Source organism: Liolophura sinensis, chromosome 6, assembly GCF_032854445.1.
Source record: "Liolophura sinensis isolate JHLJ2023 chromosome 6, CUHK_Ljap_v2, whole genome shotgun sequence".
Lineage (NCBI taxonomy): Eukaryota > Metazoa > Mollusca > Polyplacophora > Chitonida > Chitonidae > Liolophura > Liolophura sinensis.
This window is the reverse complement of record NC_088300.1, coordinates 69,536,312-69,551,349: the sequence shown is the minus strand read 5'-3', so window position 1 is coordinate 69,551,349 and position 15,038 is coordinate 69,536,312. Positions and strand designations below refer to the sequence as shown.

Sequence of the window (15,038 nt, the reverse complement as noted above, 5' to 3'; positions counted from 1 at the left end):
TATTTATAGACTAACGTAAAGAAAATTCTGAATGGTTGGATCATAAACATGTTAATATTTCCAGCGACACCGATAAATATTTCCAGAATGTATACCCAGTGTACAATGACACTAAACTCATAAACACCGAAGCCTCGGGAACGTTTAACTGAACTGCAGTGCAAGCTATAACGTAAACAAATGGGAAAGTGTAGGTCAGACAACGACTCAGGACGAAATAAAAAAAAATATAACATAATATAAGACGGGATTCGAAACAACTGATTTCACCTGATTTAGTTCACCAGTTCATACTTATATCACCTAATCAGCTCATCAGTTCGTGCTGGTATCACCTGATGAATTCAGCAATTTGTAATTATACCAAATGATAAATTCAACTCTTTGTATTGATTTCACCTGATGAATTCAGCAGTTTGTACTCACAACACCTGATGAATTCAGCAGTTTGTACTGATTTCATCTGATGAATTAAGCAGTTTGCAGTGGATAAGTGAAATAGCATGAACGAGGGTCTGTAAAGACTTCTGTGTGTTTGCAGCCATACAACCGAGTGTCGGGCGAAATTACACGTAACACTGACCAGCAGCATTGTTACTATGTGCTCTCCAATCACGATTTTCAGTTGGAAGGTGATATGCTTTGTCTCTGGTTGCACCATTCAAGGCTTTGCCAAAGTGCTATCTTCATGAAATAAAAAACCTAAACATTCAGAAATATTGCATTAATCTGTAATAAAATAAATACAATAAACACACAACACATTCATAAAAATAGCCATAAACCAGCAAAAGATAACTTAAAAGAACATGCATTTAATAGAATAGCCCATGTATCCCACTTATGCCTACACATGTATAGCCCATTTCGTAAAGTGGTTTATAGTTTGCATTGTTCTTCATATGCAGTGGTCATTTAATTCGTAGTCGTGATACCTGATAACTTGAGATATAGGATATAGTGAGTAGAGAACAAGGAGTGTAATCTCAAACTAACCTTTTCGGCGTCACAATCATACCTCAACATGAATGGCCATTTGCCAAAGAAGGAAAAAAAAATAGGTCTAAACTGGTAAGTTAATCTACCGCAATATGCCACAGGTTAATCTTTGTCTGATTACGGATTACTATAACTGAGGTGATCAAAGTGGACCGCATGGGTCCCGGCCAAATCGCTGTGTCTCGCGTCAACATAACGGTAATCCATGTAGGCCTAAGCCTATTACCATTGTGCAACATGCGCGACTCGGGGCCGCTTCCAAGTCACTAGTAAACTAGTGTAAACACACCTGGAAGACATTCTTTGGGGGAATAAAGCAAAACCATTATAAATAATTGCTCACTCTTGTCTCGATGTGCTATATAACTGGTATTATTATTTATAATTAAAACCGACATCATCTGCTGACAGTCAATTTCCCTGTAACGATAAGTAAACACTAAACAATACTTATGATATTAGATGTATCTAATATCATAACCAGCGCTAAACGTAAGTCTCTTACGGTAAGATTATCACAATTGTTCTAGTACTCTGGCAAATTTCCATAAAATAAAGTCACATTTTGCTGTGTGTCTTCATTTCACACCCTGGGGCACTGACACACAGTTTGTGTACATAGGTCTGTTTTGTCTGGTCAAATTGTTAACGAAACAGTTCTAGTGTTGTCTTGTGCGCTGTCGTTTCACTAGAGGAGCGAATATACAGACCCATGTACAAAGCAAATACACGTTTCCTATAGGACATTGTAAATTTTTTACATATAATAATAATTACAATTCTTTTAGCCAATAATAATACAACTGCTTAACAAATGAACAATACGATTAAACGAAAAAATGTTTAAAGCGATGCCCAAAAATGAATGATTCACGCTTAACGTTTACCAGGGTTCGAACCCACATCCATAGTTTGGATTTATTTCAAGGGAAGTTAAAAGTGCACTCCGAAGGTCATTTCTAACACATATAACTAATGACATCACTGGTGATCGGCTTATCAGTTATAGGGGATTAGCCGCAATGGCGGATTAACATAGAGGATATTGAACAGTTTGCCTGTTCTAAAGCATACGCTCATGTTAATCTCCAAGACGGGTTCATACTTGGCCCTTGGAAGCACACGTACCGCTCTTGACAACCCGTTACTTTATAAGGCCGTGTTCTCTCGAACATTTCACCAAATCTCAACATTCAGTTCCCCGTTTAAGTGTGAACAGCGCAAAGCAACCTTCCTATCCTACAACATGGCTGATCTTCCGGAACTGTGGAAAAAGCTCTCCACCACAGACAGCAAATCTCTCCTCAAGAAACACTGCACGGAAGAGGTCTACGAGAAGCTGAAGGACAAGAAGACAAGTTTTGGTGGCACTCTCGCTGACTGTATCCGATCTGGATCACAGAACCCAGAAAGTGGGGTTGGTGTTTATGCCTCTTGCCCAGAGGGCTACACAGTCTTCGCTGATCTCCTCAATCCAGTCATCTTGGACTATCACAAAATCACTGAGCTGAAACACCCAGAATGTGACTTCGGCGACATGGCCAACCTGGGCTTCGGTGACTTGGACCCTAGCGGGGATATGATCGTGTCCACCCGTGTGCGTGTGGGTCGGAGCCACGCCAAGTTCGGCTTCCCTCCCACCCTCAACAAGGAGCAGAGAGTGGAGATGCAGAACATCACGAAGGCTGCCCTGGAAGGACTCACCGGGGAGCTGAAAGGCACATACTATCCACTCGAAGGCATGACCAAGGAGACCCAGAAACAACTCACGGACGACCACTTCCTGTTCAACGACAGTGACAGGTTCCTGAAAGCTGCCAGTGGCTACGATGACTGGCCCGTCGGCCGAGGCATTTTCTTCAACGACAATAAAACCTTCTTGGTCTGGGTGAACGAGGAAGACCACATCCGAATCATCTCCATGCAGAAGGGAGGCGATTTGTCGGCAGTCTACAAGAGACTTGTGGCAGGTATAAAAGAGCTGGAGAAGAAGCTCGAGTTCGCCCGCCTGCCACAGATGGGTTACCTGACCTTCTGTCCCAGCAACCTTGGCACAACACTCCGCGCCAGCGTGCACATCAAGATCCCAAAAGTTGCAGCGATGCCCGAGTTCAAGGAAATCTGTGACAAACACAACCTACAGGCACGTGGAATCCATGGAGAACACACTGAGAGTGTGGGTGGTGTTTATGATATCTCCAACAAACGCCGGATGGGCCTGAGCGAAATCGAGGCGATCCAGGAAATGAGACGTGGAGTAGAAGAAATCATTAAGTTAGAAAAGAGTGCCTAAATATTATAAAAGGAGTTGATAAACAGCCAACATCAGTGTTTTCTTCGTCCTCGATCTGCTCTCAAGTTTTTCGCCGATGTTCTCCTCAGAGACTTGGAGTCTGGACAAGCTTTTGTGAATTACCTCCAGACACTTTCGAAAATTTGAAAGACAAACGAATGTACAAAAAAGACAACATGAAAACGATCACGAATTGTGTGCTAAGGTGTTTTTCATTGATTTGATAATTTATGCAATTAAAGAAAAATAAAAACTTTATATTTTTATTGTACTTTTTGCATTTGTGCTTTATTTGAAGTTAACCAACTACAGGAAGTTAAATCTTACCAGGACAAATCGTACATGTTTCAGAGTGCGTGGCGGTTTCAACGCAGCTGATAAATGTTTGGCACGGGTCATGTTTCTTTGTACTTCATGGACTTGTTCAGATAGCACTGAGTTTATCCAGTACCGACAATGTTTGAGCTAGCTTAATAGTTACCGATGGACTTGGGGGTAACTTTTTCAGAGTTTTTGGTCAGGCCTATACTTTACTCCTTTACACTCCGGTCACAGTTGTGACACTGGAGGTGGAGTATACATTATCACTGCTAGATGGCGGATTGAGCATGCCTTAAAACATGTACATACGAATAATTATGTTACAAGGTTAATAACAGAAATAACCCATATATATTAGGCAACAATATTAAGTTCACATCTATGTGTAGTATAGCTAAACATTACAAATCGGTAGAAATATTATTTTCGGAAATATGACAATATATCTGTTTGATAAAGGCTGGTTATCAGCCTATGTTTTCAGCATAATTTATATCATATCATAATTTTCTGACCGGACAATTTTAACAAACAGGTAGTTAAGTTTCCGGTCATGTATTGTCTTAGGATATACCTTTCTCTATAATTTTGAAAGAAAAGTTATGCCAAAAAATAAAGTAGCTAATCCCCTATTTCATTCGAGTTACAGAAGGTGCACTTAAGCTCCATTTTTTGGGGCAATCTACGAAGAGCTTTTCTCACGTGATCTGCAATATGCTTCTAGGTTTCTTGTTCCTTTCTTAGAGAAAACTATACCGAGATACTTACAGCAATCCGCTATTTCGGTTTTTGTGTTGTCTATAATAAAATTAAAATTGTAGCTTCTACTACCGAATATTACAGTTTTGGATTTGCTTGTATTAGCCTCCTGTTTCCGCTATTTACAATAGTTCGAAAATTTTGTCTAAAGCATTTTGTAGATTACGTTGGTTGTCAATAACAATAACGACATCATCTGCATACAGCATGACAATAATAGACATCACTATACTTACATTGGTGTCATTTGTTTCTATAGACATACAACCAGCATTTTCAAGCAAGTGGTTATCTAAGTCATTTATAAACAATGAAAACGAAGAAGTGGTTCTGACTGGTACCTTCAATGTTTAAGTTAGAACCATTGTAGGGGTCTTTTAAATTGGGGTCTAGGGGGACTGACACAGCGGGAGCTGCCCCGCAGAATTCGATTTGTAAATATGTTAGGTGACAGGGCAGTCTATATGCCTTACAGTTGTGAAAGATGTTGGGATGCATGACAAAATTGCCGTAACTTGTAGACTTTCATATAAGTGAAACATATTTGAACGCGGCACTTAATCGGAGAGCGAAGAAAAGTGATGCCACGAGTCTGGCTTTGGAGAGCTGGGAAATTACATGGTAAAACGTCTTTGGTAACATATAATTAAAATTTCGCACATACCCGTACATATGGCAAATCCATCAAAAATTTAATAGCTTGCAGAGCTGCAAGTATGAATGGCAAATGCCCGTGAGAAATTTAGTGGTGCTATTATGCCTCTTTACAACAATGAGTGGGGGAATGTCTTGAGGAACTTTAACAGTGTTAGTATGTTTCCTCGGATGTATAAATGGAGAAATGTCCTATGCACATGTAACAACGTTATTAAACCTCCTTAGAGCCAGGAATGGAGAATTGTTCTATTGAAGTACAGACCCATAATCTTCCCGTGAAGCTAAGAGAAAGCAAATATTGTATAATGATCTGAATGTCTAACAGGAAACCATGTCTGTAAACAACTAGGATATGACATTCTCACCTGTGTATAAAATCGTTCTATGCCAACAACAGCTCTCAACACAATTTGAATTTTTAATGCTTTAAAACAGCAAGTATTTAAATAATATATGCGGAATATCTGTGGGAATGTGCTTGTCCCATAGCCACTGAACCTTAAAGAAAATGTCAAGCAAATAAAACATCTGAAAATGTTGACATAGTCATTGTTATACAGGGTGTCCCAGAAGTCGCGCACCATCCAGGTAGAAGTTGAATGCTTGAGCTACAGAGCGGTGTGTTGCCCCATCTCTTCCAAACATAAAAACCAATTCAACTCTTTCTTGTACTGTTAATTAATTAGCCATAATTAACTTTTAAAATCAGTATTAAATATGAAACACAGAAAAAATGAAAATCAGGAGGGTGCACGACTTCTGGGACACCCTGTATAAAGAGCTAATGCTTGCAAATTGACGCTGTCTTTCACTGAAAGTACCGAAAAGGGCAAAACAGAAAGAAAGATAAACGACTGTTTAACGAGCTCGTAAAACGGGAAAAATGGCTTCACTTGCCTGTTTTTGAGTATACTTTGTGAGTAATACAAATACACAGAATTTTATTTATGACTTTATAGCCTGAAACATTACAATTGTTAAACAGGTGAACGTTACGACTGAACGAAGTAATGATTAGAATTTGCGACAACATTGCAGCTATGACGTTGTGACAGCTTAACAAGAAAGCTATTATGATACTTTCTACACACACATGGAAAAAAATAAATGAACGCGCACATTTAATGTCCACCCACGTTCCAAGCAATACCAATACCCTAGCGCTCACAGAGATATACAGAGAATCAATGTCTTTCATTATTCTAGCAAATATGGTACCTATCCATAAATCACTTTATTAAATTTTATTATGAAAAAAGGCTTTTGTCTCCAACGACTAGCGTCCTTTTACCTTTATTTTGCTCGCTTTAAGATCCGTCTTTTGTTTGCCTTTAAATGAGCGTTGATATTTGCGCGGTGCAAAAACTGGAAGTGTCGACAGCACCAAAACGATGATCTATATCTAAATGAAACAAGAAAAGTTAAAAGTGCACAAGATAAGTCATTTGTAACGCATGTCATTAATGACAGCCCTTGTGTTCGGCTTACTAGTTACTGAGGATTAGCCGCAAGGGCGGATTAACATAGAGGATATTGAACAGTTCGCTCATGTTAATCTCCAAGACGGGTTCATACTTGGCCCTTGGAAGCACACGTACCGCTCTTGACAACCCGTTACTTTATAAGGCCGTATTCTCTCGAACATTTCACCAAATCTCAACATTCAGTTCCCCGTTTAAGTGTGAACAGCGCAAAGCAACCTTCCTATCCTACAACATGGCTGATCTTCCGGAACTGTGGAAAAAGCTCTCCACCACAGACAGCAAATCTCTCCTCAAGAAACACTGCACGGAAGAGGTCTACGAGAAGCTGAAGGACAAGAAGACAAGTTTTGGTGGCACTCTCGCTGACTGTATCCGATCTGGATCACAGAACCCAGAAAGTGGGGTTGGTGTTTATGCCTCTTGCCCAGAGGGCTACACAGTCTTCGCTGATCTCCTCAATCCAGTCATCTTGGACTATCACAAAATCACTGAGCTGAAACACCCAGAATGTGACTTCGGCGACATGGCCAACCTGGGCTTCGGTGACTTGGACCCTAGCGGGGATATGATCGTGTCCACCCGTGTGCGTGTGGGTCGGAGCCACGCCAAGTTCGGCTTCCCTCCCACCCTCAACAAGGAGCAGAGAGTGGAGATGCAGAACATCACGAAGGCCGCCCTGGAAGGACTCACCGGGGAGCTGAAAGGCACATACTATCCACTCGAAGGCATGACCAAGGAGACCCAGAAACAACTCACGGACGACCACTTCCTGTTCAACGACAGTGACAGGTTCCTGAAAGCTGCCAGTGGCTACGATGACTGGCCCGTCGGCCGAGGCATTTTCTTCAACGACAATAAAACCTTCTTGGTCTGGGTGAACGAGGAAGACCACATCCGAATCATCTCCATGCAGAAGGGAGGCGATTTGTCGGCAGTCTACAAGAGACTTGTGGCAGGTATAAAAGAGCTGGAGAAGAAGCTCGAGTTCGCCCGCCTGCCACAGGTGGGTTATCTGACCTTCTGTCCCAGCAACCTTGGCACAACACTCCGCGCCAGCGTGCACATCAAGATCCCAAAAGTTGCAGCGATGCCCGAGTTCAAGGAAATCTGTGACAAACACAACCTACAGGCACGTGGAATCCATGGAGAACACACTGAGAGTGTGGGTGGTGTTTATGATATCTCCAACAAACGCCGGATGGGCCTGAGCGAAATTGAGGCCATCCAGGAAATGAGACGTGGAGTAGAAGAAATCATTAAGTTAGAAAAAAGTGCCTAAACATGATAAAAGAAGTTAGACAGCTAGGTGTTTTCTTCTCAGTGTTTTCTTCGTCCCTGCTCTGCTTTTAAGTTTTTCGCCGATGTTCTCCTCAGAGACTTGTAGAATAGACTGGACAAGCTTTTGTGAATCACCTCCAGACACTTTCGAAAATTTGAAAGACAAACAAATGGACAAAAAACTGAAATGTACGAAAAAGACATAACTTATGAAAGCGATCACAAATAGTGTGCTAAAGCGTTTTTCATCGATTTGATAATTTATGCAATTAAAGAAAAATAAAAACTTTATATTTTTGATGTACTTTCTGTTTTATTTTTGTTTTTTTTTTATTTGAATAAAAGCAGCAATATGAAGATCTTACATGAAAATAGCTGGAGATAGACTACTTCTTCATATGTGTTAAACCTAGAGATCACCCAATCACTGCGGACACATTGCGTCTGTTTTGTAGATGAAAATGTGTACTTTCCTCAAAAAAATAGTAGCATTCTGTCTTTATTGTACTGTGTTTTTCATATCCCTTACATTGCCCCGCCCCGAAAACAAGTCATACCTTAAAACGGGGTTAAAATGCATGCCCGATGTATGTATGTATGTATGTATGTATGTATGTATGTATGTATGTATGTATGTATGTATGTATGTATGTATGTATGTATGTATGTGTGCTTCGAGTTGAACGTCGTACTTTAAGAGTCGTTAGATGTGTGATCTGCGTCTTCTTGGGATAGGACGAGTTCATGCCGCTGCTACTGAAAGCATCATGCCAACACCAGACGTGCCCATTGACACCAGACAATTCACCCCACAAACCTCTCAGTTGTTCAGAGACAAGCCAGTAGCAACAAGTACCATTTTTAACATCTTTAGTATGACCGGACCCGGGTTGTATCCCGGGTCTCCCGACTTCCAAGCAGGGGCTCTAATCATTAGGCCACCGAAGCGGTCTCCCTTTAAACAGATATGATAACAACAACGATATAGAAAACCATGATGTTACGAATAAGTGAGTGAGTGCTTGGGGTTTAACGTCGTACTCAACAATTTTTCAGTCATGTTACGAATAATATCGTTAGGCAGTATAATAGATACTTATAAGTTTTGTTGTAAAGTTGTTGTACAGATGGTATAACGCTCTTGATGATTGATAATGATCTAAAGCGTTTTGATATGTACAGAGAGGTAAACACAGTCGGTTAAATATATTTGTCATTGGTGCAGGGTATTCTCTCGCGCTCTCCAGGGGGCTGGATTCATAGTGAACCATTATCCTAAGCGCAGGGTCAGTGTTGATGGGCTCAAGTGTTGATACGGTAATCTGAGATCGGTCTAGGAGAGGTTTGATATGTAAACAAGCGGTTTTCCAGGTAACTGTATAACTGGTTGAGAACTAGTCAGCTGTATTGAGGATCAGGCGTCGCTCTAGTCTGTGTGTGATAGCACCTTGATTTCCGGGCTCACTCTGGCTTAAAAAAGTAACTTGTATATTCTAACGCGCCCACTGCACCAACATGTAATGCATACAGATATAGAGAGATAAAGAAATAGAGATAGAGAGAGATATGGAGATACTGAGAGTTAGAGAGAAAGAGATAGACAGATAGAGAGAGATAGAGAGTGATAGAGAGAGATAGAGTAATAGAAAGATAGAGAGAGATAGAGTGACAGAGAGATAGAGTGATAGAGAGAGATAGAGATAATGCGAATAATAATGCGAATGCAGTTAAAAGTGTCTATTTTAAATTGTAGCTTTGTAAATCACACAAGAATTAGAGCAGAGTATCTTTAGGCAGATCCCTGAAGAGTGATAGATTTATGGAGAATGAAAAATGTTACTATTTCTGAAACGGGGTTTCATAAGAGAAAAAAAACAAGTTCATTCACTCAGTTACTTCCGAGAAAGTACACACAGATAAGCACCATTTCCCTTCGCTTATCTCGCACTTATATTAACCAGAGTTGATCTGATATCATACCTATTAACTCTATGCCCAAACAATAACCAACTCGGATATTTCTAGGCGTATATGATTGACAACATGAGAAATGTGTGACAGCAGAAAATACAAATGTATGAATATTTTTCAACAAATAACTGAGATATCAACATCAAAATATGTCACCAACAGAAAATTGGGTAAGTTTGTCCATGGATCATATTTTACCATCTGGTAATGCTTATCATAAGAGACCAAACCGCACAAATAATTTTTTCTTGGGAGCTAGGAAAATGTTAGTGATGCTAAAATGGATTTTACATTACAAACCAAATGGTTAAAGTATAAGTTCTTAGATGTAAAATTAGTTCCACGCCAAATGCTATTTTTTTTGTTTACCAGAAGAGCTCATATCTGTTTCAACAGTATTCACTTTTGGTTACAAAAAAGATTTTGTTGTTTATCTTCGGTGATGTTAATAGATGCTATTATGTAACAAGGTGAAAAAAGTCAACACATTGTTTTTGACAACATATATGGTGCTTTTGGTTCACGTCGTACATACTGATACTTTTTAAAGGGGGTGGCTCATCTTACCCAGGCCTCCCCTTCTGCAGGTGTGAAAGTTGTATAAGGATACATGACAAAAGTACTGTAACCCGACGATCACCATATAATTAAGATATTTTAGCGCGGCATTGGACAACCAAAACTCTGACTTTGGCAATAAAATATGTGTTACATACCACAAGCCACATTTAGATCCTCTGACTGTTTTGGAGACCTAGCAGAGGAATGTTTATTGTAATTAACCATTTAATTGCACCTTATTGTTACTTAAATATGGGTAGTTACAAGCAAATGGGGATGATATTATTGTATCATGTTACATGTATCTGTCATTTGGAAATGCACGTTATGACGTATTGCTGCAATATTGTTGCAATTCTGTAAAACAATTAAACCATGACAGATTAGGGAACAGGTGCGTTTCATACAAAGTGAACACAAGGCAAATTCTTTATGATAGAGGAAAATAAGAATAGGAACAGAGCGGGAGATGTGTAGCCCGAGTCCCTACAAAATTGGAATATTGCGTGTGTACATGAATACCCAGCTATTTTTCACTCACACTATACTCGCCATATTAATAAAAATTCTCAATAGAAGTGTTAGGTAAAAAACGATGAATGCTTGTTGGACAAAGCCACAGTCCTCCTCGCCTACGCCTTTTGCCGGGTATTGTGTGATATCTAGAATAAGTGATTTGAATATATGCCGCACTAAGTGGTCGATTATACGTGTATTTTATGTAGGCATGGGTGATTGCCGGGAGCTGACAATGTTTAAATATAACACGCAGGCATTTTCCACGTCAGTGTAACATTCTCTTTTCTACTGGAGAAGTTAATATTGTTTCCTGCTTCTGCATATATAGATTGCCATAGCAAAACATTGCAAGCAATTTTCAGAAATACGAATGTGCACTGTTGTAAACCGCTCCTCAACAATTGTACATTTAGGATGTATATCTACTGTTCTTTTTCATTTTGTTTTATACTTACAAAATATGACTTCTTGAACCAGAAAAGTAATATTCATAGAGCAAGAACTTAACATGTTTTTGTGAAAAGCCTCGACATGGTTTCGGTAACAGACTGCCATATTTTTACAATACGCATTTGGAATTCATCTTGAATGTTCAGCAATCCTGTCTAACAACCTCAATGAAACGTGCCAAAGCCTTACTGAAGTAGATCCGACAAGTCGTACACCATTTAAGAGCAAAGTCCTTGATATTGACTGTCACGGTTTCATTACGTTATAAGTTAGTCCTCGAATAGTTTTGATTATTTTAAATGAGAAATACAACCAAATAGGTGTAATAATCGTTCCTTTCACAGAGTTTTGAACTATGGCCGAGGGATTGCATATATAAAAATTTCGTAATTTACATTGCCAATATGTCTAAACTGACGCATAGATGCCGTAATTAACAGCATTGCTTTTTATCTCAGACATGTTGTCATCTTTGTGACTTTAATGACTTCTTACCTGCTCCGATGGCTCAGTTGACAGAGCGTCCGCTGGGTGGGGGGTGGGGTTGGGGGGAGGGATCCAAGGTCTATCTTGGGTCGGTTCGCACCTAAGACTTTAAAAGAGGAATTGTAGCTTCCTCGCTTGGCGTTTAGAATTTAGGGGACGTGTAACGACTGGTTCACCCGTATCAGTATAATGGCACGAGTGGGTCGGCTTACTTGCCTTTGGTAAGTCGTCTCAGTGAAGCAGCACTAGATAAAAGAGCGGTGGAAATCCGTCCTGCAGCAAGGAGGCACATTGCATGCACTCTAAGGATTCCTTCGTCGTCATATGACTGAAAATTTGTTAAGTACGACGTTAAACCCCAAGTACTCTCTCAATCAATTCCCTCTTCTCTAAAAATGGCCAAAATTATGTACAGCTTTCAACTTGCCTCTGGATAAAAGCTCTTGACACGAAAGTGGTTTCCATTTCGAATTTTTCGGCATAACCCATAACATCATGTATTGCTTTCCTTGATTTTTAACTTGTCTTCGAAAACACGGTCACGCCAATCCGCAAGAATGGGCACCACTATGTACAAACCAATCTCAATGTTGCCTGCTACAGTTCAATAATACAAAAGACTGTTCACGAGCAGATGTATCACTTCTTACGTCACCCATTCAACAACAACTCCTCTAACAGAAGAATATGATGCCGTGTTAGATAATATTGGCACGTGCTGTTTTTCTCGACCTAAAGAAAACATTTGATCCAGCTGACTAAAAGGTCTTCCTATCTAGACTAAGACGTCTTGGCAAGCCTGGACGAAAGCTTCATTATATTATGCCCGCTAAGGGCTATACTTGTCATTATAAATGAAAAGGTAATGACCGAAATAAATGCTATAGGTTGTCCAAAAAACAAAATATATCTAAATTTTATAATAAGACAAAATTAATGCTTTTTGGAAGCAACGAGCGTCTCGCACGATGCGAAAGTTTGCCACTAGAGATAAGTGGAATCCTTTTCTAAGGTGGAGATTTTTTCAAATATTTAAATTCAAAAACATAATTCAAGCTCGACCATCTTGACAAATCAAAGCCCACTAACTTAGAGCTCCCTCGTGTGCACCTGGAGGATAGATTTACATTGAGAAAACAAATGTTCATCATTTAAACATATCTCTGCAACAGATAATGAACGTGCTTAACAAAGTAATGCCTTCCAGTAAATATCGGACTCGTACCTATACTATTTAGAGCGTTAAGAGGATTCCAAAGTTTCAAACAGCTATAATTTGATTATAGATTTTTGATTTTATACATTTTAGGAAACTCATAAACTATTTTGACCGGTAACACGTGCACACACTATAATGAATGCTTACTTTTAAGATGTTCAAGGTGTTTTTATTTTTCAACCACACGCGTATGTTTCATAAATATATTGATTTCTTTTATCAATACATGCAGTATTTATAGAATAATTGCAATAATTTATGTAGTAAATCGAATGGGTTTATTGCTTAAACGGAGTGATTTAAAGTGTTCAGTCACTATGAGTAAAATTATAAAGCGGTCTTATTATCAGTTGTTGGATAAACATTTTTCAGTGTATAGCATTCTGTTCTCGACTAGAGGTAATCTGAGCAAGCCGTGGAAAGCAGTTGCAAGAAAAAGTGAAGGTTATCAAAAACAGGGTGGCCAAAGTTCAGATTTCAGCGAGCGGAACATCATCTAGCCACACTAACTTGGCAAACCGTCAATATTAGGCGCCTGGTGAAAATCTGCAGATATCATCAATATTTTTGAAAGGCGGCATTATGTATATGGTGTTGATTTGCTGGCACAACCCGTTTTGAAAAATGCTTTCTACTTTAGAGTGGTCCAACCACATTACGTAATATCAAATAAGTTTTTCTATACTGGTTTTTAATCAAATGTACAAAAAGAGAAAAACATTTATAAAGATTAAATATGGCTTTTACCCAAAGTAGAAATTTATGTTCATACAGTTTGTTTTTATAAAAAGACCTATATATAAATCTTAGCGGAGTTTTGCAGAACTGTATTATTACCACCTTTTCTATGTCTTGTCTATCCCTGTACATGTTGCAGAAATTAATTTCAGTTTCATATATAAAACGCCGTATTTTTATGTATTAGACTTATAACTTGAATTCCAAAGCGGTCGCTGTAAGTTCAACTACAGCTCATGCTGGCTTCCTCTCCGGCCGTAAGTGGGAAGGTCTTCCAGCAACCTGCGGATGGTCGTGGGTTTCCCCCGGGCTCTGCCCGGTTTCCACCCACCATAATGCTGGCCGCCGTCGTATAAGTGAAATATTCTTGAGTACGGCGTAAAACACCAATCAAATAAATAAATAAATATAACTTGAATTTGTGTCAACGCTAGTTGTTTGTATGTGTAGCTAGATTGATGCATGTACATGTAGGAAGGTGACAGGTCCGTATGGTACATAGATTTTCTGTGTGCTTCCGTTATATGGCTTAAGTATGTTTGACCACCATAGTGGACAATGAGTTGGAAGCATTTGGAGTTCGAGCCTAGATTGCAGATCGGGCCTGTGTACTACTTGAGAAAAGTAACTTTTTCACGCAGACTGCAGTGTGAATTTCTGTTCAGACGAACCCTACTTTATCCGGGTTAAGTCAAGCACCATGTTATATTTGTTAGTTTGTCCAACAAACCCATTCTGGGAGAAAATAAGTTCTCAGTTGTTTGGTAGAGACCCAGTAGTCTCTCACCAATGCGGTCGCTTCCTCTCCGGCCGTACGTGGGAAGGTCTTCCAGCAACCTGAGGATGGTCGTGAGTTTCCCCCGGGCTGTGTCAGGTTTCCACCCACCATAATGCTGGCCACCGTCGTTTAAAGTGAAATATTCTTGAGTACGGCGTAAAACACCAATCAAATAAATAATAAATTGTACGTGATTTGAGTTTTCTCCTTATGTGGAAGTTCTTTCCGATACAAATGATAATATGAACTGTCAGGTACACATGGGCCACTTGTAGAAGGTAAATAAATTCAGTAGAAAGCCTGCAGTCAGCAGACGTAACATCTTGCCTCCGACTGGACAGTCTTCGCTGTGTCTTTTCTAAAATCTGGTTACCGCGCAGATCAACACTGGGACGAACTTGGAGGTTTTAACGTGTATATGCAAAGAGTGCCCTCAGCCTTCACTAGCGACACGCCCCGAAGTCAAAAAGAAAGGCTGTCAAAGTTAGCAATGTGTATTTTAGGAGTTTCTTGAAGGAGAAAGTA

The 15,038-nt window shown here is 39.7% G+C and overlaps 1 protein-coding gene across 1 annotated transcript; it reads left to right on the top strand.

Moving 5' to 3' along the window:
- Positions 1–2,245: 2,245 nt before the first annotated feature.
- On the top strand, positions 2,246–7,792 carry LOC135469278 (taurocyamine kinase-like). The gene is made up of 2 exons (XM_064747893.1): positions 2,246–3,284; positions 6,726–7,792. Exons 1-2 carry the CDS (start codon positions 2,246–2,248, stop codon positions 7,790–7,792), a joined length of 2,106 nt encoding a protein of 701 aa, XP_064603963.1.
- The last annotated feature ends 7,246 nt before the right edge of the window (positions 7,793–15,038 follow it).

Coding starts and splice junctions, on each gene's coding strand:
- LOC135469278 (XM_064747893.1), top strand. CDS start 2,246: ATGGCTGATCTTCCGGAACTGTGGAAAAAGCTCTCCACCACAGACAGC. Junction 3,285..6,725: donor AATCATTAAGTTAGAAAAGA/GTGCCTAAATAT, acceptor AACAGCGCAAAG/CAACCTTCCTATCCTACAAC.